Source organism: Pan paniscus, chromosome 14, assembly GCF_029289425.2.
Source record: "Pan paniscus chromosome 14, NHGRI_mPanPan1-v2.0_pri, whole genome shotgun sequence".
Classification (NCBI taxonomy): Eukaryota; Metazoa; Chordata; class Mammalia; order Primates; family Hominidae; genus Pan; species Pan paniscus.
The window spans coordinates 95,806,257-95,832,683 of NC_073263.2; the positions used below are offsets into that span (position 1 = coordinate 95,806,257).

A 26,427-nucleotide genomic window follows, 5' to 3' on the forward strand; every position below is an offset into this window, starting at 1 on the left:
AGACAGGGCATTTGGGTAGAGACCTGAAGAAAATAAGAGAATGAGTTATGTCTACATCTAGAGGGAGAATATTCCAGGAAGAAGGCCCTGGGACGGTAGAGTATCTGGACTATATTTAATGAGGCCAGTGAGTGAAAATATAAATGGTAATAGATTAGGTCATGGAGGTGAACTTAGAAAGGAGAAGACCTGTGTAAGTATGCACAAGACTGAGGGAATGTAAACAAATGATTGGTAAATTTAACTATAAAAATTCAAAAATTTCTGCATAGCAAAATCCACCATGAATGAAGAGAAAAGATAAAAAATAACTAAGGGAAAATATTGGCAATTCGTGAAACAAAAGGGCTGGTTTTCTTGATTTTTTAAAAAAAGAAACTTATTTATATCAAAATGAAAAAAAATCCAACAGTAAAATAAATAGACAAAGAAGAGAAAGAGACAAAGCACTGGAAACCAATAGCTTTTAAACATATTAAAAGATGTCCAACCTTCCCTATAATAAGGGAAATTCAGGGTAGACTCACACTGAGATGCCAATTTCTTACTCTATCAGATGGACAAAGATCCAAACGTTTGATCTTAACATATCAACGTTTGAGACTTAAAGAATCAGATATTGTCATGTATTGCTGGTGAGAATATAAACAAGTACAGCCTTTATGAAGAGAATTTTTGAAAAACTATCAACATTTTATAAGCCCATATCTTTGACCCAGCAGTTTCACTTCTAAGACTTTATCCAACAGATTTATTTGTACATGGGTTGAATTATGTACAAGGGTATTCACTGCGGCATTATTTGTAATAGCAGAAAACCCTAGGACGTGTTGAGTAGTGAGAAATGAATGAGAAGCCAAGAGTGGAGTCTGATTATGAATCTCTTTGTAAACTTGAATCCTTAGAAGTTCTTGATCAGGTAGAATGATAACAAGGCTGTGTTTAGAAAAATGTGTCTGACACCGGTTTCAGGATGGATTGTGTGTTGGGGAGAACTCCAAGTTCAATGTCGTTTAAAGAGTTCTGTTTGAGCTGAAAGGGGAGAATCCTTGTTTAGGGGGCAGAGGTGATATTAGGCAAGGCTGGCGAGGTAGATAGGGACCAGTGTATGAAGGGCCTTTCTCATTTTTATTTTTATTTTATTTTACTTTACTTTAAGTTTCGGGATACATGGACAGAACGTGCAGGTGTGTTACATAGGTATACGTGTGCCATGGTGGTTTCCTGCACCTATTGACCCATCCTCTTAAGTTCCCACCCCTTGCCTCCCTTAACAGGCCCTGGTGTTTGTTGTTCCCCTTCCTGTGTCCATATATTCTCATTGTTCAACTCCCACCTATGAGTGAAAACATGCAGAGTTTGGTTTTCTGCACCTGTGTTAGTTTGCTGAGGATGATGGCTTCCAGTTTTATCCATGTCCCTGGAAAGGACATGATCTCATTCCTTTTTATGACTGCATAGTATTCCATGTTGTATATGTACCACATTTTCTTTATCCAGTCTATCATTGATGGGCATTTGGGTTGGTTCCATGTCTTTGCTATTGTAAATAGTGCTGCAATAAATGTACATTTGCATGTGTCTTTATCATAGAATGACATATTCCTTTGGGTATATACCCAGTAATTGCGTTTCTAAGTAAATTGGTATTTCTGGTTCTAGATCCTTGAGGAATTGCCATACTGTCTTCCAAAACGGTTGAACTAATTTACCTTCCCACCACAGTGTAAAAGCCTTCCTATGTCCCCACAGCCTCGCCAGCATCTGTTGTTTCTTGACTTTTTAACAATTGTCATTCTGACTGGCGTCAGATGGTATCTCACTGTGGTTTTGATTTGCATTTCTGTAATGATCAGTGCTGTTGAGCTTTTTTTCATATGTTTGTTGTCCGCATAAATGTCTTTTGAAAAGTGTCTGTTCATATCCTTTGCCGACTTTTTGATGGTTTTTTTTTTCTTGTACATTTTTTTTAAGTTCCTTGTAGGTTTTAGATATTAGACCTTTGTCAGATGGGTAGATTGCAAAATTTTTCTCCCATTCTGAGTTTGCTTGTTCACTCTGATGATAGTTTCTTTTGCTGTGCAGAAGCTCTTTACTTTAATTAGATCCCATTTGTAAATTTTGGCTTTTGTTGCAATTGCTTTTGGCATTTTCATCATGAAGTCTTTGCCCATCCCTATGTCCTGAATGGTATTGCCTAGATTTTCTTCGGGGGTTTTTATAGTTTTGAGTCTTACATTTAAGTCTTTAATCCATCTTGAGTTAATTTTTGTATAAGGTGTAAGGAAGGGGTCCAGTTTCAGTTTTCTGCATGTGGCTAGCCAGTTTTCCCAGCACCATTTATTAAATAAGAAATCCTTTCCCCATCACTTGTTTTTGTCAGGTTTGTCAAAGATCAGATGGTTGTAGATGTGTGGTGTTATTTCTGAGGTCTCTGTTCTGTTCCATTGGTCTATATGTCTGTTTTGGTACCAGTACCATGCTGTTTTCATTACTGTCACCTTGTAGTATAGTTTGAACTCAGGTAGCATGATGCCTCCAGCTTTGTTCTTTGTCTTGGCTGTTCTTGTTCTTTGTCTTTGTTCTTTGTCTTGGATGGGTCTTCTTTGATTCCATATGTAATTTAAAGTAGTTTTTCCTAATTTTGTGAAGAATGTCAATGGCAGTTTGATGGGAATAGCAGTGAATCTATAAATTGCTGTGGGCAGTATGGCCATTTTCATGATATTGGTTCTTCCTATCCATGAGGATGGAATGTTTTGCCATTTGTTTGTGTCCTATCTTATTTCCTTGAGCAGTGGTTTGTAGTTCTCCTTGACGTGGTCCTTCACATCCCTTGTTAGTTGTATTCCTAAGTATTTTATTCTCTTTGTAGCAATTGTCAATGGGAGTTCATTTATGATTTGGCACTCTGCTTGTCTATTGTTGGTATAAAGGAATGTTTGTGATCTTTTCACATTGATTTTGTATCCTGAGACTTTGCTCAAGTTGCTTATCAGCTTAAGGAGTTTTTGGGCTGAGATGATGGGCTTTTCTAAATATAGAATCATGTCTTCTGCAAACAGAGACAATTTGACTTCCTCTCTTTCTATTTGAGTATGATTATTTCTTTCTCCTGCCTAATTGCCCTGGCCAGAGCTTCCGATACTATGTTGAATATGAGTGACGAGAGAGGGCATCCTTGTCTTGTACCGGTTTTCAAAGGGAATGCTTCCAACTTTTGCCCATTCAATATGATATTGGCTATGGGTTTGTCATAAATAGCTCTTGTTATTTTGAGATATGTTCCATCAATACCTAGCTTATTGAGAGTTTTTAACATGAAGGGATGTTGAATTTTATCAAAGGCTTTTTCTACATTTATTGAGATAGTCATGTGGTTTTTGCCTTTGGTTCTATTTATGTGATGGATTACATATATTGATTTGTATATGTTGAGCCAGCCTTGCATCCCAGGGATGAAGCTGACTTGATTGTGGTGGATGTGGTTTTTGATGTGCTACTGAATTCACTTTGCCAGTATTTTATTGAGGATTTTCACATCGATGTTCATCAGGGATATTGGCCTGAAGTTTTCTTTTTTTGTTATGTTTCTGCCAGATTTTGGTATCAGTATGATGCTGGCTTCATAAAATGAGTTAGGGAGGAGTCCCTCCTTTTCAATTGTTTGGGGTAGTTTCAGAAAGAATGGTACCAGATCCTCTTTGTACCTCTGGTAGAATTCGGCTGTGAATCTGTCTGGTCCTGGGCTTTTTTTGGTTGGTAGGCTATTAATTACTGCCTCAGTTTCAGAACTTGTTATTGGTTTATTCAGGGATTCAACTTCTTCCTGGTTTAGTCTTGGGAGGGTGTATGTGTCCAGGAAGTTATCCATTTCTTTTATATTTTCTAATTTATTTGCATAGAGGTGTTAACATTATTCTCTGATGGTAGTTTGTATTTCTGTGGGGTCAGCGGCGATATCCCCTTTATCACTTTTTATTGTGTCTATTTTATTCTTCTCTTTCCTTTTTTGTTAGCCTAGCTAGCAGTCTATCTATTTTGTTGATCTTTTTCAAAAACAAAAACAAAAAAAAAACAAAAAAACAGCTCCTGGATTCGTTGATTTGTTGGAAGGATTTTTGTGTCTTTATCTCCTTCAATTCTGCCCTGATCTTAGTTATTTCTTGCCTTCTGCTAGCTTTTGGATTAGTTTGCTCTTGCTTCTCTAGTTATTTTAATTGTGATGTTAGGGTATCGATTTGAGATTTTTCTAGCTTTCTGATGTGGGCATTTAGTACTATAAATTTCCCTCTTAACACTGCTTTAGGTGTGTCCCAGAGATTCTCGTATGCTGTCTGTTTATTCTATTGGTTTCAAAGAACTTCTTGATTTCTGCCTTAATTTCATTATTTACCCAGGAGTCACTCAGGAGCAGGTTGTTCCATTTCCATGTAATTGTGCGGTTTTGAGTGAGTTAGTTAATCCTGAGTTCTAATTTGATGGCACTGTGGTCTGAGAGACTATTTGTTAATGATTTCAGTGCCTTTGCATTTGCTGAGGAGTGTTTTACTTCCAATTATGTGATCAATTTTAGAGTAAGTGTCATGTGGCACTGAGAAGAATGTATACTCTGTTGATTTGGGGTGAAGAGTTCTGTAGATGTCTATTAGGTCCACTTGATCCAGAGCTGAGTTCAAGTCCTGAATATCCTTGTTAATTTTCTATCTCATTGATCTGTCTAATATTGACTGGGGTGTTAAAGTCTCCCACTATTATTGTGTGGGAGTCTAAGTTTCTTTGTAGGTCTCTAAGAACTTGTTTTATAAATCTGGGTACTCTTTGATTAGGTGCATTTATATTTAGGATAGATAGCTCTTCTTTATGAATTGATCCCTTTACCATTATGTAATGCACTTCTTTGCCTTTTTTGATCTTTGTTGGTTTAAAGCCTGTTTTGTCAGAGACTGGGCCAGAGATAATTTTTAAAATCAGAAATAAAAATGTTTTAATGCTCCTAAAAGGGCTGGGACCTTCTGCCTGGGTAATTTCTAGTCCTAAATTGGCCCTCTTTCCGGGTCATTCAGATCCTGGCTTATGTACTCCTCAGTCCCCTCTAGCTGTGCTCTCTTTCCAGCCTCTCCTGAAATACATTCCAGCCCAAGATCTCACAAGCATTTTAATTCATCAATTTGGGTGAAAGCAAAGGACATGTATATTCAGCGTGCCTGTCTCCAGCACTCCACAGGAGACAGCAGTGCCCCTAGTTACATTCATGCCATGGGCATTAATCACCCTATACATAAACACTGCAGCCATGTTTTTCTTTTTCTTTTTCTTTTAATGAATAACTGGGTGTCAATGAGTGCATTTATCACAGTGCTTTTTAAATTGCTTGATTTTTTAAAATTCTTTTGTATGCTTCTCAGTGGGGAAAATATCTTTGTTAAGCTAAAATATACATGCAGCAGATCGGTAAGAGTAGGTGAGCATTGCTTCTAAAGAAAAGAGCAAAATTGGGTGCCATGGAATTCTGATACAACAACAAGGTAGATTGTGCTTACAGATTTCATTTTTCAAAGAGTTGATCATTAAGGACAAATTTAGATGACTTAATGAGAACATTGAAATGACACATTATCATCTTAATTCAAATTTCCCCCAAAAGAAGGAAAGTTGTTTTTTATTTTTTTAATTTTAATATGCTTCATCTATGTCACTTCAAAAAGATTCTAAACTCCATGAAGGCAGCACCATGGACAGCTTCTGTGCCCCTACAAATTTATAGTGACCCTCTTTGGCACATAACAAATGGTTATTAGATTAAATTGAGCTTATTTGAATTGAGTTTTCAAGGTATTTTTCTACCTAGGAGAATCTTAAAAACATATCTTTTTGTAAATTTTTTAAATTTTACTTTAAGTTCCAAGATACATGTGCAGAATGTGCAGGTTTGTTATGTAGGTATACATGTGCCATGGTGGTTTGCTGCACCTGTCAACCTGTCATCTAGGTTTTAAGCTCCACATGCATTACGTATTTGTCCTAATGCTCTCCCTCCCCTTCCCTCTCACTCCCCAACAGGCTCCGGTGTGTGTTGTTCTCCTCCCTGTGTCCATGTGTTCTCACTGAATATCATATCATTTTTTTAAAATGAGTTTCTCTTCTTGCTTTCTCTAAAACACTTTGAAAATCCCTATCTTCTAGGTTAAAGTCAGTGGCATTCAGCAAAGCCATTTCTGATTTTATGTCTCTTTTTCTCAAGAAGCAAATTGCAAGTGTATGTATAATCATATTCAGTCACACTTAATAATTATATTCTAGGGGAAGGTAAACATTCAGGATTCTCCTTACCGAAAACAGCAGTAAGATCGTTTTTAATCCAATGCCATCCAGACATAGCAGATAATGGCTAGCTCCCTGTGTCAAGAGACTTCACTCTTCATAAAGTCAATACTTAGACAAAAATCAGAATTGTTTCCTTCTTCCAAACCTACTCTGAATCTCTCTCACATCCCAAGGGAGAAATGGTTCCTCACCTGAAGCTAGCTGGTGTGCCTTTGGTGTACCATAATGCCTTGTAGAAGTTAAAGCAAATTCTCTGTTCCCTTCTGGACAACACTTTATTTTTTCTTGACCATCCCAATGTTTGTAATCAGAGGGGACATCATAAATGCTAAATCTGTTAAATATTAATTGGCTAGAATTCTGAACATTTAGGTCCTGTCAAACAAAAAGGGGAAATTATCTGAGTAGTTTATAAATATTGTCATTTGGCTGTTCCAGTTTGCTCTTACCACAAAATAAATTATCCTCAAATTTAGCAGGTTAAAATAATAATCCTACTATTATAAATCATGGTACTGTGTGCATTAGTCCATTCTTGTGCTTCTGTAAAGAACTGCTTGAGACTGGGTAATTTATAAAGGAAAGAGGTTTAATTGACTCACAGTTCTGCATGGCTGGGGAAATGCAGAATCATTTCCCCAGGAAACTTACAATCATGGCAGAAGGGGAAGCAAACATGTCCTTCTTCACATGGCAACGTAAGGAGAAGTATGAGCAAAGGGGAGGAAAAGCCCCTTATAAAACCGTCAGATCTCATGAGAACTCACTCACTGTCATGAGAACAGCATGAGAACAGGATAACTGCCCCCATGATTCAATTATCTCCCACTAGGTCTCTCCCACAACACATGGAGTTTATGGGAACTACAATTCAAATGAGATTTGGGTGGGGACACAGCCAAACCATATCACTGTGGACCAGAAATTCAGGCAAGGCTCAACTAGTCGATTCTTCTGCTCCATGTGGTGCTGACTGGGTTCACCAAGTGGTAATCAGCTGGCAGATGGTCTGGTCTGGAAGGTTCAAAATGGCTTTGCTTATATGTCTGGCACCTTGGCAAGGGTGGATGGAGATCTAGGCTCAACTGGGACTGTCATCTGGAATCCCTACACATGCCCTCTCCAACACTGTGATCTCAGAGTAGATTCTTGTAAGAGACAGAAAGTGGTCTCTTAAATACTAGCTCTGGAAACTGGCAGAATGTCACTTCAACCATATGCTGTTAGTCATAAGAGTCACTGAGCCAATCCAGATTCAGAGGACAGGACATAAACCCCACCTCTCCGTGAAAAGAGTGTCGAAGATATTGCAGTCATCTTTAGTTGGCAAAGATGCACATCATAAGAAAATAATGCAGCTTTGTATCTCTCACTAATGAACTCATCCATCAAAAGGCAGCTATTATCAAAAGATTAATTTAACATAAAAGAGATCACCAGCTTTGCATCTTAAAGTCATCCATGTGCCTTTTACTCCCTTATTCCTCGTAGCAGTTGCTGTCAATACTTCCACCAAAATATCTTACAAATTGGTCCTTTCCTTTCCCCTTACAGTACCTGGAGGTGGTGACTTATAAAAGCTAAGCTTTGTTATGAGCTAATTTTGTGCTAGACATTGTACTAAATAACTTTACAAGCGCAATTTCATTTCATTGTGCCTACCACCACTGAGGTATATACTGTCATAATCTCCATTGCATAGATTAAGAAAATAGGACTTTGTGAACTACATGACTTATACATTAACTCCCAGCCATTTAGTGGAGGAGTTTAGATTGAAACCTGGGCACCTGACTCCACAGTCTTCATTCCTAACCAGAAACTCCATGCTTACACAAGTAGAGGGCCTTGGCCCAGAGGCGTGGCTTTACCTGCATCCTGGCTCCTTGCCTTTGGTTGGGCACCTCTGGTGGAGCAGCTACATACCCCCCACCAACCCTGTACTAACACAGAGTCAGTGTCTCTCTGTATGCCTCCACACCTCATGCAGAGGTATCAGTTATTTCTAATATATCTAAATTTTATTTTCCAAACAAAAATTACATACTGCTTTAGGGAGGCAACCGTCTTCTTTAAGGAGAAACAAAACGGGCAACACAGGAGAGGTAAGTAGAAAGGATCTGCTGATCATTAGCTGACATACTGTAACTGTCCTGGTTTAATTGGCAAGAGAAAACAGCTCCAAGAGCAGAGTTAAAAATAATGTTCCCAATATTTCAAAATATAAGTGGCACAGAGATAATTAAGACAGCCCAGGATGGCAGCCTCTGGAGTAAGTTATGCTATGTTGTGACTTAACTGGTTTCAGAGAAACTTACCAACTACTGCCTTGATATCGCAAAGTTATTTTGTGTTTTCTTCACTTTGAGCTGAGAGAGAGGCTGAGGTGTCATGTCCTAAGGCATGGCTTTCCTTAGCCCCAAGGTGGGAAGGAAGTTCTCCTAAAACCCAGGGAGCTTGACTGATGACAGGCTTGCCCGGCAGGTGGGAACAAAACCAGTCAAGAATAGATGCACGTGGCTGCTCAGTGGGCCATGCAGACCCTCTGTCTGCCTGGGGCCTGGGGTCAAAGAAGAGCCACCATTCACTATGAGGCCTTTTCCAAGTCCCAAGGCCGACAGTTCTGACCTTCCACTGCTTTGTCACCTCATCATGTTTGAACTTGGCCTCTACAGGCAGTAGCTATGAACCTGACCTTTTACAGTGGCCTCAAAAAATATTGGAGGAGTTTTCTGAAAAGCTGCTTTTCCTTTCATGTCATGAATATTTAGAGCAAAATGGGGAACTGGGGATGGGGGTTATTATATCATATGAATACATGTATGTTTGTTTTTTAAATTTTTTTCTACTTTTAGACATCATGTTATTTGTGTAGATTTCTCTGGCCTTCTATCAGGTAGCTTTTTTTCAAACAACTTTGTCATCAGAAAAATATAAGCCCCAAAACACACTATTTATGTCCTTTGTCAGTCTTCTTCCTATTCTTCACAAAAACCTATGTATCATTATAATCAGTGCATCCATGTTATTTTATCTAGATGTTTCACACACAATTTTATCTGAGCTTTTCTAAGAATTTGAATAATTTGTGTGTTTTTTAGTAAAAGGAATACAGTGTTTCAATGTATTTGCATACATTCACACTATTTAATGATTTATCAACAGGTATTTTGATCAATAAGAACTACTGAAATCAATCAGTATAATAGTCATTAGTGTTCTTATTGTGGATAATAAAAAAAAACACACATAACATGAAATCTACCCTCAGCAAATTTTTAAGTTTGCAAAAGATCTCACTAAGGATGATCCTGAAGTTTTGAGCCAGTGTATACTGGCTTTGGAGTCCTCAAAGGAGAATCTAATTTTATTTCATATTTTTATTTATATTGTGTTTTTAAAAAATTAGTAGTGGCATAAACCAGATAAGAAACAACATAAAGCAGCATATTCTAACTGGTGATCTACATTAAAAGAAAAATAAATAGGTGCCTACTTATGTAAAAAATGTATTATCTTGGTTTATATAACAAGGCAAATGAATTGAGATAACGAATAGAAATACAGGAACCGGTAGTTTGGGCAAATGGGGCCATTTAGTTTTATGTTTAATAGTGCTGGGTCATCAGTAGGATTGCCTTTTCCCAAGGCCAAGAAGGCACCTGCTTAGGAGAGGGTTAACTTGAGCACTTTTATTGTGGTTGGGGGAGATGAGTTTGCAGGCTTCAGAACCTACAAGCCTAGTACCATGGTCAGAGTTCAACGTGAAACAGAAACATTGAAATTACCAAAGGGAAACTCTCTCACTTTATGGTACAAATCAAACAGCTTCTCACCTTACCTATAGAAGATAAGTTCTACTACAGGAGAGAGTGTTTTAATTTCAACAAGAAGAGAACCTGCTAAGAGATGATTTCAACCCCATAACTTTAAACTGTGACTCTATGTTAAGTCCTTATGATCCAACCTTAAAACGTGTCCTTTTTCCCCCAGGCCACAGTAGCTTTCAGACTTTGAATATAGCCGATGTCTTCAACAGAAAACTAAATCTTTCCAAGCAATACTGAGTTCATTTCAGTTCAGTGTAATTTCGTCAACTTTTTTGAGAGCTTATAATGTGATGGGTACCATAATAGGCCTTGAATATACAAAACCAAATTAGAGAAGCTCCCCTGTCCCCCAAAAGATGTTAAAGTGCAAATGCTGAAAGGAATGCTGAGTAGTGTGATCACATCCAGACAGATCTGTACATATTGAGAGATCCAGAAATGCTTCACACAGTAGATATGCTTCAACTGGGTCTTGACTTTTGTGCATCCAAATTCACAAATCAGCACTTCTTCCCTCATATTCTCAGTTTTCCCCAGACTCCAGAAGAAGATGGGTGAGACCTCCTTTTCTAAGTGCAGCTGATCCCTGACCTAATACTGTTTTTACTTCATGTGGAATCATTAGATATATTTAACATTCTGCATTTGGACTAATTTTCTTATTTTCAGCCCTGGTTCTAGACATATAAAATAATTTTGAATCTTCAAACAAAATACAGTCGTCCTAAGATTCAGTCATCTATTTCATTTTGGACTATATGAAAGCAAATTTAAAAACGTGAATGCACCGTTATTTTTCATCCAGTTGTTTTAACAATGTTTAAACACAGGTTGGGAACCTGGAGCTCCCAGTTTGCAAATAAATCATGTTCCTGTATTTTAACAGATGCAATGCTCTTGGTGGCAGAGCGACTGGAGGGGCCATTCAACATTGAGTCGGTCATGGACCCGATAGATGTCAAGATTTCTGAAGCCATTATGAACATGCAAGAAAACAGCATGCAGGTGTCTGCAAAGGTATTTGCATTAGTAATGTATCTGCCAATACATGTATGTTATACAGGTGCAGTAACCTAAAAACGAAGTAACTAGATATGTCAGCTGGGCTTATAAATTCTAATATGCTGTCAGCGAGCTTTTCCTGTTGAGCCACAAATTTGCTACTTCATTAAAAATGTCCAACAAAATGGCATTGAGAAGGAAAGCAATTTTTTAGCTTGCAACTACGCAATCACGAAGAAATTATGGGCTGCCAAAAAGTTTCAGAGAGCCCCAAGTATGTTGACTAATCCCTCACATTTGTGAGCAATTTGGGGGGAATTTTCTTTTTAATGTTTGAAATGTCTGCACACCCTCGCCCTGTTCTCTGTCTAGCAACTTCTAATTATATCTTCAGCTGTGCAGACCAGGCACATGTTCTATATTTTCCATTGTAAATAATTAAACATCCCATCTGACTTCCTTTTAAGACTATGGTGTAACTTTCATTAACAAATCTTCAGGAGAAAATGCTCCTTTGTATGAAGTCAAGCACACATGAAAAGAAAAAAAGTAGCACATTTTCATAAATCATATGAGACAGAGCTCCTGGGTTTGCAGCTGTGCAACACAAATGCCAGGTGCACAATTTTTATTTGTCTCCACCCAGTTGAAGATAAACAGGACCCGCCTTAAGCAAAATTGAGAAGTTTGCAGTGGGTCTCCCGCCTCTTCCTTCATCAACCTTTTTCTCCCATAGTGATGACTGCACAATGCCCTTCTGTTCTCTTGACTAGTATCCCTTTCATGAAACACTAACCAAATCTATATCAGTCCTTTAAACCCAGTGACTGAGTGATTGCATTTTAATTGAAAGTCATTTACACTAAAATACGTCAGGCAAAGAGTTGCATGATTAGCTTTCTTTAATTTTTAAAATCCTTTGTGAAAGAGATTTCAAATATAACCACAGAGGAGGGGACAGGTAGTAGGAAGACATTGCAGAGCAAGAAAAAGGAGCCATGGATTCCTACTAGGTCTCCTTGGCTAAGCATGATTCAAACTAGGTTTGGGCTTTTCAGGGTGAACTGGTAGGATGAAGGAGAAGAAAGAATCTGGCCTGGGTCCCTTTTTCTCCCTGGGAGATGGATGAGCTAGAGTTTCATAGGCCTTTTTGGGGGTTTTAATGAGCTCAGTGTAGCCTGTATAAAGGAGGATGCTCCAAATTACCATCACCTGTTGGGGAAATAGCACATTTGGGGTTTCCATGAAAGGCCATTTTCTTTCTTTCCTGTGGAAAAAATAACAATCATCCATTCCTCTCAAATCTATGCCTAGAAACCAATTAATGTTATTGTGAAAGGCACGGTATCCCGTTGGTGCTCAAGTAATCAGGTGCTAGGATTGCTAATGTTAAAAACAGCTCTAGAGACTAGGACAGGAGGAACACATGGACAAAATTATCTGCAGTTTGAGACCATCACAACTTCTTAGAAGTAGGTGTCTGTTTCCATTGGTGCGTGTGCATACATTTTCCAAGTCAAGTATTCTTTTCTACCCTTTTCATTCCATTCATTCATTCATTCATCAAATATTTATTGGGAATCCAAGTGGTAGACATGGCTTTGTACTGGGGACAGGAGTGAATAAGGCACCATTCCAGCCCTCAGTAAGCTTACTTTCTAAAAGGAGAGACAGACACTGAACAGATCAGCAATTATATAAATTAATTAACATAACATAGCACCAGACAATAATAAGTAATAGGAAGAAGCTTCTCCTCCCCCAGGGCCTGGACATATTTGAACAGGAAGTTTCTATCACTTATTATATATTTTTTTCAAGGAACCTCAGTTTCTCTAAAAGCAACAGCTTCCTCACTGGACTCCTGGCTTCCACTCTGAAACCCCCTCCAATTTATTCTTCATCCAGTAGCCAAAGTATTTCTACAACATCAATAAGGTCATGCACCTCACCCACCTCCCTCCATGTCCCCAGTCTCCCACTTTGCCTTTCAGTGGCTTCTTTTGTACTTAGAATGGAATAAAACTCCTGCAAGCTCTTGCATTATCTGGCCCCTGCCTACCTTCTAACCTTGTTTAATACCACTGGCCCTTTTGTTTACTTGTTCAGCCACATGGTCTCTCTCTCAGCTCCTTGAGTATACTTGTAGCTCCTCTCTTCTGTAATGTTTTTCACTCTTCTCACCTTTCAGTATGTCCATCTTGCAATTCTCTATCACAGAAATCTGTCACAGCATCTATTATATATGTTATATATATATAACAAATATATATATAACAAATATATATATATATATATATATATATTTGTTTGGTATTTGTTCCCTACCAGTCTTCTCCTGACTTCACTCACTGAAACTCCATGAGTGACTGGGATCCCAGCTGTGTAGCTAGAACACAGCCCAGCACTTGGCACATAGAAATTGTAGGCAGATGCTTGTTGAATACATAATAAAGAAAAAAAGGAAATGCACCAGTGAGTGAGCTGCAAACAACTGTTAAGAAATGGACCCATTTCAAGCAAAGAAACCATGCCTTCTCAAGTCTGACAGAGCTTAAAGGTAAAAAAGAAAAAGGAAAAGAGAAACCACTTCTGTAATAGTTACACTGTTTGTCCTCAACCAGTTTGTCTTGAGTCTGCTGCATGGCTGGTCATTTCACTCCTGTACCCTGCTTTCTTTGTGGAGTTACATTTCTTCACTTAAAACTAAAAGAGCTCCTTTTTTAGGAGAGTTGGCCTGTTCACACAGGGAGATGACTGGGAGGCCAGCTTCAAGTTTAAAAAATGTTATTTCTGAGAGCATAGTCTACATACATGGAATCCAATGTCTGAAATCACTCCCACAAAGTTTTGTAGTGTAACAAGTCAGGGTAACTAATGTCACTCTCCCGCCATACAAATTCATGGAATTTGTGGCACAGTGTGGAGGTTAGACAGTTAGATGTTCCTCCTTTACATTGCTACTGGTTCCCTATGTCCATCCAAACCTAGAAAAATAAATAAATCTTTAATAAAAGGAACACAGGACCAGATATCAGGGGACCTGGATTTTAGGTATGTCTAGTTTACTCACTGATATCACAAAGACAGATTTTAAGTTCCTAATATATACTAAGTGTTGAAATATCCCTTAATGCTCCATCCTCATCTATAAAATAGCTAGATACAAAGAAGAAATAATACGGTTTTATGGAATATCTTTGCAAATTAAAATGGCAGTTCTCAAGTTGGGGTTCGTGGTGTTCTAGGGGCCTCCATGACCATTTTGAGTTGTCTGAGAAATCAAAACTATTCCTTATGATAAAACAAACAGGATTTGCCTTTCCCCACTATGTTGACATTTGTATTGATGGCACAAAAACAATGCTAGCAGTTTAGTATGAATCAAGTCAGTGGCATAAAAACAGTTTTATTTAAGAAATATTTAATGAAGTAATAAAAATCATTAATTTAAAAGAAGAGGCAAGGTGTGGTGGCTCTCACCTGTAACCCAGCATTTTGGGAGGCCGAGGCAGGAGGATCACTTGAGTCCATGAGTTCAAAAGCAGCCTAGACAACACAGACAGACTCCCATCTCTACAAAAAATAAAAGTTAGCCCAGCGTGGTGGTATGAGCCTGTAGTCCCAGCTTCTTGGGAGACGGAGGTAGAAGGTTCACTTGAGCCAGAGAGGTCGAGGCTACAGTGAGCTATGATTATGCCATTGCACTCCAACCTGGGCGACAGGATGAGACTCTGGCTCTAGAAAGGTAAAAAAAAAAAAAAAAGAAAGAAAAAAAGAAATTGGCCCAGTGCAAAGAATCTGCTAACTAAATGATTATCTTCTTTAAATTTATTTTTAATTGTCAAATAAAATTGTATATACATGTGATGTTACAAGATTGTTTTGAAATATGTATACATTGTGAAATGGTTAAATCAAGCTAATTAACAAATGCATTGCACCTCACATATTTATCATTTTTTGTGGTGAGAACACTTAAAATCTACTCTCTCAGCAATTTTCAAGTATAAAATACCTTGTTATTAACTATAGTTTAGGTCAAGTATTAAAAATTCTTCAAGAGATCAGATGGGCTATTTATTACTAGAATGCAAATCAGACATTTTTGTGGAATTTTTCCAACTACATTATTACAGTATTGCTGTTAATAAAGAATGTACTTTAATATGATACATATCTTTGTAAGAAATGTTAAAATCAAGAGTAGAAATAATATAGGGAGACCGGGCATGGTGGTTCACACCTATAATCCCTACACTTTGGGAGGCCCAGGTGGGCAGATCACCGGAGGTCGGGAGTTCGAGACCAGCCTAGCCAATATGGCGAAACCCCATCTCTACTAAAACTACAAAAATTAGCTAAGCATGGTGGTACATGCCTGTTAATCCCAGCTACTCAGGAGGCTGAGGCAGGAGAATCTCTTGAACCTAGGAGGCAAAGCTTGCAGTGAGCCAAGATTGCACCACTCCACTCTAGCCTGGGCGAGAGAGCAAGACTCCATCTCAAAACAAAAAAGAAAAGAAAGGAAAAAAAAGGGATAATATAGGGCATGTAAGAGTCCACTCACATGAGAGGACACAGGACCAAGGGTCAAAAAAATGGCAGAAACAAAATAGTATGTCTGGTACGGCTGGTACAGAGAAAAAAGGATGCAAGGAATTAAGGGAGAGGAGAGAACAGCCAAACTTTTCAGGAAAGAGGGAAAGGAAGCCAGGAGCCTAATGTGGAAGTTAAGGAAGAACTAAAGCCAGCTTTAAATATCATGGAGAGGTAAAGGTGATTGGAATTTAGACAAATTCCATGGGAAACACCAACAGGATTTGCTGGTGGAACAGATGTATTCTGAAAAGAGATTTTTTTCATCAAGGGAATGGAATTTACTTTTAAATTTAGAAATATGTAGTTTCATTTTCCATATAAGCCACATCCATGAAATTATAATACACATGAACTAGAGTCTAAAATCTATATTCTAGCTAAGAACTGGGTGATTGAATTTATCTTTTTTTTTTTTTCAAAGAAACCCTGGGACACTCTTGATAAACAGTCTCATCACATTTGAAGTTCTGGATTTCCAGACTGAGGCTGAGAATTTACATAACCAGAAATATGGTTAACTTCTGAGAGGCAAGCTCCAGGTGAGGCCAGAAGCTAACTCCTAATTAGGGCCAGTTATCCTGAGAGTTGTAAAGTTTAGAAATTAAAATAACTTTTTCCTCTAGGATATGATTGGCAACTTCTCCTTTGGAAATCATTTATTTTATTAAAGCAGTTACTATTAGAAGTCATTCCCAGAGCCTCTTTCAGAAAAGCAACAATATTTATAACTGCCAACTCGTATTTATTGAGTGCTTACTGCCAGGGACAATACTAAGTGTTTTACATGGTTTCTATTGTGTAATATTTATAATAGTGCCTGTGATGAGATAGAGCTCCCTATTTCGCAAAGACAGAAAAGTTATTTTCCAAGATAGAGAAGTTAGGTGACTTACCAAGGTCTCACGGTGCAAAGGGTAGAAGAGCATCTGATTCCAAAGCCCATCTCGCTAATCGATGCATAACCCTAACCCTAACCCTAACCCTAATGATGTCAGTGCCCACTGAGTCAATCTCACACAAGGGCAAGGTTCAGTAAATATTTGCTGAATAGATTAAGTATTAGGAGAAAGTTCAACAGCCTTCAGCAAAACCTGCAATGAGAAGGTAAGGAAAAGGTAGCAAAGCCAGGACGACCCAAGCTCCCCCCTGCCTGATTCCCTTTACAACTATGCCTAGTACTTCCATATGATAAATTCTAATTAAATATTTCTCTTATCCAGCCCTGTCATTCATTGCTTCCAGCCTCTCCTAGAGTTTTGATAGTACACAATATAAAATTATTTTTCTCTCTTATGTATCTCTTATGTATCTCTCTTATGTTTATGAAGGCCAAAGGTGAACACAACACAGTTTCAGATGGGATGTCTCTTTCCCCAAACTCTCACATCATATCTAGGAGAAGGAATAGCTAATCTTTTTCTGCCTAATAATTGAGATCATGAATAAGTGGGACTTGGAGACTAAAGAAAAGATTTATTCTCACCATGTATGTTCATGCTTCAGTCTTGTCTCAGATCTGTTTTTATAGGGACTGTCAGATCCATTTTCTCTCCTATTTGGCCCACAAGGAAGCTATTAGGGATGAGGCGCATTGAGATTATTTCCAAAAAATATATTGGCTATGACTAGTTGTATAACCAAGTTAGAATATTTTGGTAATAACATGACGCTCATTTCAAACTCCATTTGTATAATTTTTGTACAATATTATATGTATGTATACATTTTTAAAGACCAGGAGCAAGAGCATATTAAAACTTTCCCAATTTCCTTTTGAGGAAAGAATATCCTAGTAACAGTGACAACCATGGTTACCCTTGGTTGAACACCTGCTGTATTCTTTCAACGAATACTCTACCAAGTACCAGGCACAAGGAATACAATACAGAATGCTATGGTTTGGCTCTGTGTCCCCACCCAAATGTCATCTCTGAATTGTAATCCCCGTAATCCCCACATGTCAAGGGAGGGAACTGGTAGGAGGTGATTGGATTACGGGGACAGTTTTCCCCATGCTGTTCTCATAATAGTGAGTGAGTTTTCACAAGATCCAATGGTTACATAAGTGTTTGACAGTTCCTCCTTCACACACTCTCTCTCACCCACCGCCATATAAGACACGCCTGCTTCTCCTGCCATGATTTTAAGTTTCCTGAGGCCTCCCCAGCCATGGGGAACTGTGAGTCAATTAAACCTCTTTTCTTTGTAAATTACCCAGTCTTGGGCAGTTCTTGATAGCAGTATGAAAAAGGACTAATACAGAGGACAAGACAGAGTCCTTGCTCTGGTGACATCTTGGTCTTCTAGATGCCTTATGTATTTATTTCAAATCCTCACTGCACTCTTGTAAAGAACATTCATTTCTTTATTATACAGGTAAGAAATGTTAAGTCTAGAGAGATTAAGTAGCAAGCCTGAGGTCGTGTAACAAACAAGTGGTGTAATGGGGATTGCAGCCCAGGTCTGTCAGATTCAAAGACAAAGACTTTCCCAGCATGCCATGCTGTTTCCTCAGTAATTACCTTCCCACCAGCACCAGATAGACTTCAGCCTTTGAGGAGCCAGCCATTTAAGGGAGGACTGTTACCCACAGCATACTATATATAGGGAACCTATTGATAACAAATGTAGTTGTTAGTGCTTCAAGCCCCAACCAAGCTTACTACATTCACCAATTTCAATCCTCATCAAAAGCAGGGAAGAGCCTTCATTATTCCACTATCTTCCACAACCGCAGTTACCCAACAGTTCAGAACTTTGCAGATTTGTGGAAATTCCCCAAGGGAAGGGAGAAAAAACCTGAATCTCTGCCTTTGAATTTCAGATGTGTTGATAACCTTCTTCCTATCCTATCAGGGAAGATGAAACTGATCTCACTAGATATCATTTAACTATATTCAGAATAATTTCAAACCTAATATCTAGGAAAAGATTGGTTTGTCAGAGATAATCTAAATTAAGAAGGAAGACTTATTACATTCCAATTGAAACCAACCATTCAATTAATTCTTACTACCGACGAGGGTAGAACCCATTAAAGATGAGCAGGATGGCCTTCAGGTACTTAATTTTCTCTAGACAGTTTTTCCCAATCCACAGCTCAAATGAAGATTAAAAAAAAAAAAACCCTAAGAGAACAGAACAGAGAATGTAATAACTTCTGTCTCTAGCTATTGGGGCTTAGTTTCCTCATCTGTGAAAGGAGGGGTTAATCTAAATGTCCCCTACCAGCTCTAATAGTTTATAGTTTTATGAACATTATCGCCTTGATTATTACAGGTTTCTTTTTCCAGCATCCAGATCTTTTTTTTTTCTCCAGATCTTTTTCCTTTCAAAATGTTTGGGGAAAATAATATCTTGGAAATTCAGATGGAGAGAATATCTTCTTTCAGATATCAGGATTAGTTTAGAATTTAGTTCAAATAAATATATTTTTGTTCCAGTAGCATTTATCTGTTTTTTCCTTTGAGCTCCTGTATTAGCATGTCCGTTGTAAGGCAGTGAGCATATTATTCCTTTTTTTACGGTTATTTTTGTGCTTACTTTCTCCTGCCCAGAATTATAAATTATTTGAGGACAAGAGTTACATCTTATTCATTCTAACATTCTGCAAAGAGTCTTCCTAACACATTGTTTTACACATGGAAGAAACAGTACATTGTGCTGAGTTGAATTCAGAACATGAAAATATAATGCCAGAGAGACTTCCAGCGATAAGGAATAGAAAATACCTTAAAATGTACTTGAAGTTAGTCTAGTATTCTTTAGACTAGGATAGCAGTTACCAGGTCAGATTTTTGACATGAGACTGACATGGGATCTAGTTGTTCTATGTTGTGTGATTTGGGGCAAATTTTTTATCTGTCTAAATTAACTCACATTAAAAATGAGAACGACTATAGTACCTACTCATAAGGTTGTTTGAGGGCACAATGATATAATCCATGTAAAATGTTTACCATGGAGTAAGTCAAATCAAAACCACTCCCAAAGGCTAAGCATTTTAATTGCTATTATTAAAAATATCTATGGTACCTAAATTCTAAAGAGCACTGACTCATTGGTCTTGTCTCACCTATGATAGTCTGTGGGATTGTTTTTAGCACCTAAGGTCGGAAGATCAGACTTGTAATCCACACCCCTTCATTAAACCCATGGATGTATGGTGTTATTTTTGATGGCAGGGAATCACTTAGAAAGGGAGATGGATCTCTAAATAAATGTCTATGAACAAGGCTTTTAGGAGAAAGCAGGCTCAAGGGAAGGGGTAGTGCAGGAGACTGTGTCAGCAATCCAACTCTAGTCTGTGCCTGTTGGCTACATCAACACCTCCATAGCAAAGAGCTTTAGAGGAATTTCCATGTAATAATAATTTCCACACTATTCTTACATTGAGAGAAAAATTGGCCTGCTTCATTGACAGGTTGTTTGGTCCCTTCTGCCTGATTTCTAAGAAAAAAGTGAATGGCCATACTATTTATAAAGCTTTACATTCTATTTCTACTTCTTTAGTTTTGTTTTTAAAGGAAAAGAGCATGTTCTCAATGATTTCTAAATTCACAGTATCTTCTCTATTCAAATTCTATTTGTATTCTGCCTATCAGTTCCCACTTACTGCGCTCCACCGAGAAACAGGGACCTTGAAACATCGTTTATTCTTTGATGACTTCATTACCCAGCACACATAAAATTGGGGTTTGTTCTATTCCTGCTTGTAATATTGCTGGATAACAGGGTCAGATTTTTCAGGTGCTAGGGCAGAGGGAAGAGGGAAGCACACCTTTTTTTAGAAAGTAAAATGAAGGTTTGAAAACATGCTTATGATGCATTTATGTGATACGCATCCAGAGCGAACTAGTTTTAACTTTCCTTGCATGTAAAAGGGATACAACAAAAGTGTTCTCCTTTTGATGATAAAGAAAAACTCCTTTTTCTCTAATCTTTAGAGATTTATCTGAAGATTTGCTTTCACTTTAACTTCAGGGCCGTAAGATGAGAAGATTACATTTAATGTAGCCTACTCAAGAATAAATGATTGAAACACAATTCAGCTTTAACACTCAATGTGTATTCTTAGGAACAAGAGAAGGTGCTCTCCTGGTCTCCTGAAAAAAAGTCTCCTTCTGACTTCTTCCTACTTAAGAGAAGAGCACCTGCCATGGAACTGTGCTTCTCATGGGCAGTGAAGTATTGTGTTAGAGAAATTTCAATGGCCTCTGCCCAGTCTCATAAATACACCTCCTTATCCCAGCTCTCAGCACTTCCCTTCTGTGTGGTGATATGCAATCTGGTTTGGTTCTGATCGAGTCATTGCCTCAGCCAGCCTACATGTAAACATGTGAAGGAGTCACATCTGTGGGGGAAACATGCTCATTTGTAGTGTTTGCCCATTCCTGTGGTGTAATTACTCCCTCGTGCAGATTTCAAACTACCCACATAATGTCACTGAACACAGAGTAGAACACCCTGATGTAACATTTCCTCCTTATAGATACGACTGACACGATTAACCTTAAGAGCGTAGATAACAGTAAAATAATTAGAAAGTAATGAGATTTTAGTATAATTATTAACTTTGTTATTAATATAATTCATATAACTGTAAGTTTATACAACTTAATTTTTAATAATCAATGTGTTTGTTAATAAACACATTAATAATGTGTTTATTATTATTAACAATGTGTTTGTTAAACGCAGTTGTTACTGGCTTATGAAATTCCTAAAAACTTAACATGTAGTTGCATGGCCCAGTAAGACCTGGGTCCAGCATACCACTGCTTTTCTAGGAAGATTTCTCAGATGCTCCAGCCTGGGTGAGTTGCCCCTGTGGGTGTTCCGTCACACTTCTTACATTCTATAATAATTGCCTGATTTCTTCTCCAAACCCTCTTGGGAGCAGGGACGTGTCCAACTGGCATATCCCCAGCACTTATGTTTGTGACACTCAACAAATATTTGTTGAATCGTAGGTGGAAGGAATGGTAGAGCCCGTCTGATGTAAATTACATGCTTACTTATATTCTGCAAAGTGATCTTACAGAACTGCTTTAAACCTTACAAGCAAAGGGCATATGAAATAATAATCATTTAGTCAGGCCAAGAGGATTAGGGCTTTTTTCCTCTCCACACTCAAAAATTTGCTTTGTAAAGTTCCTTGTAACTCCTCCTTCCTCACCATTTGGGAGGAAATATCAAGGTGTTTTGCTGCCCGAGAAATGCAAATCCTTCAGGGAAAAATATCTTCTCATGCAATGCAAATGAAAAGAATTTCTTTTATTGTAGAAAAGATTTTAAGAAGTATGCAATACATCCGACAGATATTCTGGAACCAAGCTGTGTGAGCATCAGGAGTAAATTTTTTAAACCTTAAAACTGACACAGTAGCTGGCTTTTTAAAATTGAGGCCAATGAAAAGTGGACAAAACTAAAACTGATGGCTTGCCTTGGTTCAGTAGAACCCAAAATTCTCCTAACAGAGTGCTGAACCCATCCAGGGACATAGAGTTTGCCAGAGAACTTGGCCTGAGGAACATTGTAATCAATCTTTAAGGAAAGAAAAGCATGAATCAGGGAGCAAAGAAAAAAGAGAAAAACAAAATGAGAGGAAAGGGAAGAAAAAAGATGACTAGAGAAGAGATTATTCTAAGATCTAAGGATGAATAACTGTTTTGTTAGAAGGCAACCCATAAAAAAAATTACCACACTAATTTAAAAAAAAAAACTGACATTTAAAATGCCTTTGTAGTGAGTATAATAATTTTATATCTAAAGAAAAAGTCATCATCAAGATGTTTTAAGTTTATATTCAGGAAAACACTTTTTATGCTATTAGATGAATGCTGTTAGAAATCCCCTAAAAGTGTGTGAAATGAATTTCTAAGGTGCCAGTTATCTTATGTAATAGTATAATGTAGCTCCTTTTGCTACTACTTTTAATGAAATTTTTTTAACATATTTCAACTAATTCTGATTTGCTTCCTAATGATACGTGAATGCTCCCAGGCACACACATTTCAGTCACCACTTCCACTTTGAGAAAGGCCCTAGCTCTGTGCTTAACCTAGACCATCACTGGCAGGGATAGGATACAACTGCTCCAATGTACAGGTGCCGCTGTTTATCATTTTGACAGATTGGTGATACCAGGAAGTAAAGAGCCCAAGTTGTCTGCCACTTTGCAGTAAGCAATGGCCATTGCCTGAGCCCTGAGACCAGCTGTCTCCAGCACCCACGGCTCTGATAGCTCTCCCACGGGCCAATCAGGAAGCCAATGTAACTATTTTGTGTGTAAGGTCCTCCTAACTGGCTTATCAAGCTCACTGAGTAGCTATTATCAAGTGATCAGGAAACAGTATTTTGGGTCTCGTTATCACTTTAAACAAAGTTGTCCATTTGGCTTTGCTTTAATTTAGCCCAGTAAATGTAGTAAAGGAAATATCAAATAATTTGTTTTACTTGGATACGTGATTCATTCCTTCAGTCTGAGGAAGAAATGTTCAACCTTGATTTTGAAGAGATAATTGATCATTTGAGATAATGCATATAAAACACATAGCACAGTGAAGTGTCTGTCCTATCATAGACACTTGATAAGTGTTCATTGTCTTTCCTTTCCTACCTTTTCTTTCTCATTACAGAAATCTACATGCTAATTGCCTCCAATAAATGTTTGCAAAAGGGGAAGATTATGACTAAAAATTTTATTTCTTCATAATCTTTCATTCTCAATTTTTTCAAACACATATCATGTGCTGGTAACTCCTACAGATACTGGGATACAGTAATGAACAAAATGTATGAAAACCTATTCATCATAGAGCTTAAATTATTCATGTGTAATTCTGTGTAATCCTTAGATTTGATTTATTACCCATTATTATTCTATTTAATTACAGATTACTTACTTAAAATAAGGCACCATTATACCTCATGTTTTCAGTGTATTCTTCTATGCATCATATCATTCTATCTTCCCAACAGCTTTGAGAATTGGGGAGAACATTATAACCCCAAGGTCACACAAGTATTAGGAGAAAGATTAATATTAACATTCCAAACTTTTAGACTTGTGTTTGTGATCTTTTACAATGTTCTGAATGTATGTGTCTCTCCAAATTTCATATACTGAAATCCTAACACCTAAGGTGATGGTATTTGGAGGTGGAGGCTTTGGTAGGTAATTAAGACATCTGGGTGAAGCCCTCATGGGCTGGATTAGTGCCGCTGCAGAAGAGGCCTGCAGGAGCTTGTTAGTCCTTTTTGCCCTTCAGCCATGTGCGGACACAGCAAGAAGGTGCCATCTATAAAGCAGGGGGCCCTCACTAGATACCAAATCTGTTGGCACTTTGATCTTGGACTTCACAACCTCTATAACTTAAGAAATAAATTTCTGTTGTTTATAAATTACCTAGTGTAAGGCATTTTGTTATAGCCACCAGAATGCACTGATAACACCTATTGGTTACTCCACAGTCATTTCTTGTGAAAATAATGGCTGCACCTGAACAAATATATGGTATCCACACTAAAGAAGATACGATAGCTTCTATTTCCTTGAGTATGAATGGAATATATTTGAATTTCCCAAGTAGTAATCTAACAGTTCATTCATTGACACTGTAATATAAATTAGAATCTCATAGGTAAATAAAACATTACCCTTAAAACATCAAATCTAATTAAATCCAGGTAACATTAACTGTTACCTGGATTTAATATAAAAGATTAGAGCTCTGTTTGCAAATTTCAATATTTGCCTATATGAGAATAGCAGCACCTTTCCCCCATTATGGAAACCTGCTGAGTAGAAAGTGAGAAGGCAGAATTTTTAAAAACCACAGGAGCTGAGACAGGATTTACCTGCAGCCACTGCTTTTCAGGTTGCCAGTAGTGACTTTTTAAATGTATAATCAAGCTGCAAAAGACAATGAAGAAGATAAAGAGGTAAAGGTATAAAGCTACATGTGCCTCCAAAAGAGTGGGCACCTTAGTTTATTTTAAGGGAAATATGTTAAGATGCCCTAATATTTTTAAAGGAAAAATACTTGTATTTAGAAACCTAAGACACAGCACTTAAACCTGTTATCACCACACCTCCTCTTCCTTCCCATCCCTCCAGAATTATAAAATGTTTCTCCTTTCAGCCCTTCCTATCCTAATGTCAGCTTCTTTAATCTCAGAATGCCAACAGACTTCTGAGACATTATCTTAGTAATCCTCTTAAGAGAGAGGATTCATGAGCCAGATATCTTCCTAAAATCCACAGGTTTTGCAAGCCAGCTAGGTGGAAGGAGAATTCCTTTGTACATCTGTAGCATCTGTCTACATTGAAACTTCCAAATATTTTGCCGAATTATCTAATTATCGCTTTCAACATCCCTTGGAGAGAAGCAGGCAGCGGTCAGGAGGTGGTAATACCGATTCTGTTTCTTAAAGGGGTAGAGCGAATGATTTGTATCACAATAAGTTGGCTTATCCTGCAGCGATAACCTCTAAAAACTTCTGTTCTGTTGTAAAAAGAAGCCCTTTAGTGTCTTAAAATAGCATTCTTCTCTGGAATTAAAAGCAGAGGAGGGTGGAACAGCTTCACAAATACCTCTAAGTCAATGCAGTTCTATCTGAATCACGTCTCTCCTTGGCAGGTTACAACCACCTTCACAGTATATCTCAGGGTGGGTTCTTTGGAACACCAGTCTTATGAGAACCCCATGAGGAAACCATGGTCAAATAGTTTTGGGAAACACTACCGATGTCATCCTCCCTGTCAATGAGTCTGACCACATGTTATCATGATGGAGCCCTTGTGAAGTTACCTAATTTAACTTTAATAGGTGGAATCTATGATTTGTATAACAGCCATTTGCCCTTAAAATAATATTTTGTGGAAAACATTTAAGAGACATCCATTAGCAGGGTGCGGTTGGCATGCACCTGTGGTCCCAGCTACTCGGGAGGCTGAGGTAAGAGGATAGCCTGAGCCCAGGAGGTTGAGGCTGCAGTGTGTTGTGTTTGTGCCATTGCACTCCAGTCTGGGCAGTGGAGTGAGACCCCGTCTCTAAAATAAAATTAAAAGATTTTTAAAAGGTTAAAAAAAGAAAGAAAAGAACAAGAAACATCAGACCAGACATTTTTTTCTTCAAACTTTCTTATCTAGAAAGCAAAACTTCTGGAAAATACAGATTATGGCATGATAAAATTAACTAATTATCAGGCATGCACTTTTCTAGACACGTGGTTCTGTTTTTCTGCCTTACATATTGTACTTTATCATCATAGTGTATCTGTGTGGTAAATAATATTGTTATTCCCATTTGACAGATGAGGAAACTGAGGCTCAGAGAGGACCCTGTAAATGTTAGCATGGCAATAGGCTGTCCTCAGCCTCATCCATCTGCCCACCTATATATACTTGTCCTTGGTAAATGCAATCAGTTTCAGGGCTTTAAGTGCCATCTTTAAGCCGATGATCCCAATCTCCGTCTCCAGCCATAACCAACTGATCTACTGACTGTCATTGAACCTATGGCCCTATCCATCACATTATTATTTCTCAATTGTTTTTTTTCCCTTATTCAAAATGTAAAATGTTGGGATACCCAAGCCACTGAGGAAAAGGCTAACTGGTCTCTTATACTAACCTAGCCATGGCCTTCATGAGCCACAA

General features: G+C 37.9%; 1 protein-coding gene across 2 annotated transcripts in view; it reads left to right on the forward strand.

The window, feature by feature from the left end:
- The window catches only part of GPC6 (glypican 6), a 1,178,972-nt gene that overhangs the window by 1,041,591 nt on the left and 110,954 nt on the right, over positions 1-26,427 (forward strand). For both annotated transcript variants that reach the window (XM_034936849.3, XM_003832020.8), the window contains exon 5: positions 11,044-11,174. In XM_034936849.3, coding sequence (XP_034792740.1) covers positions 11,044-11,174 — 131 coding nt within the window. The remainder of the gene's footprint in view (positions 1-11,043; positions 11,175-26,427) is intronic.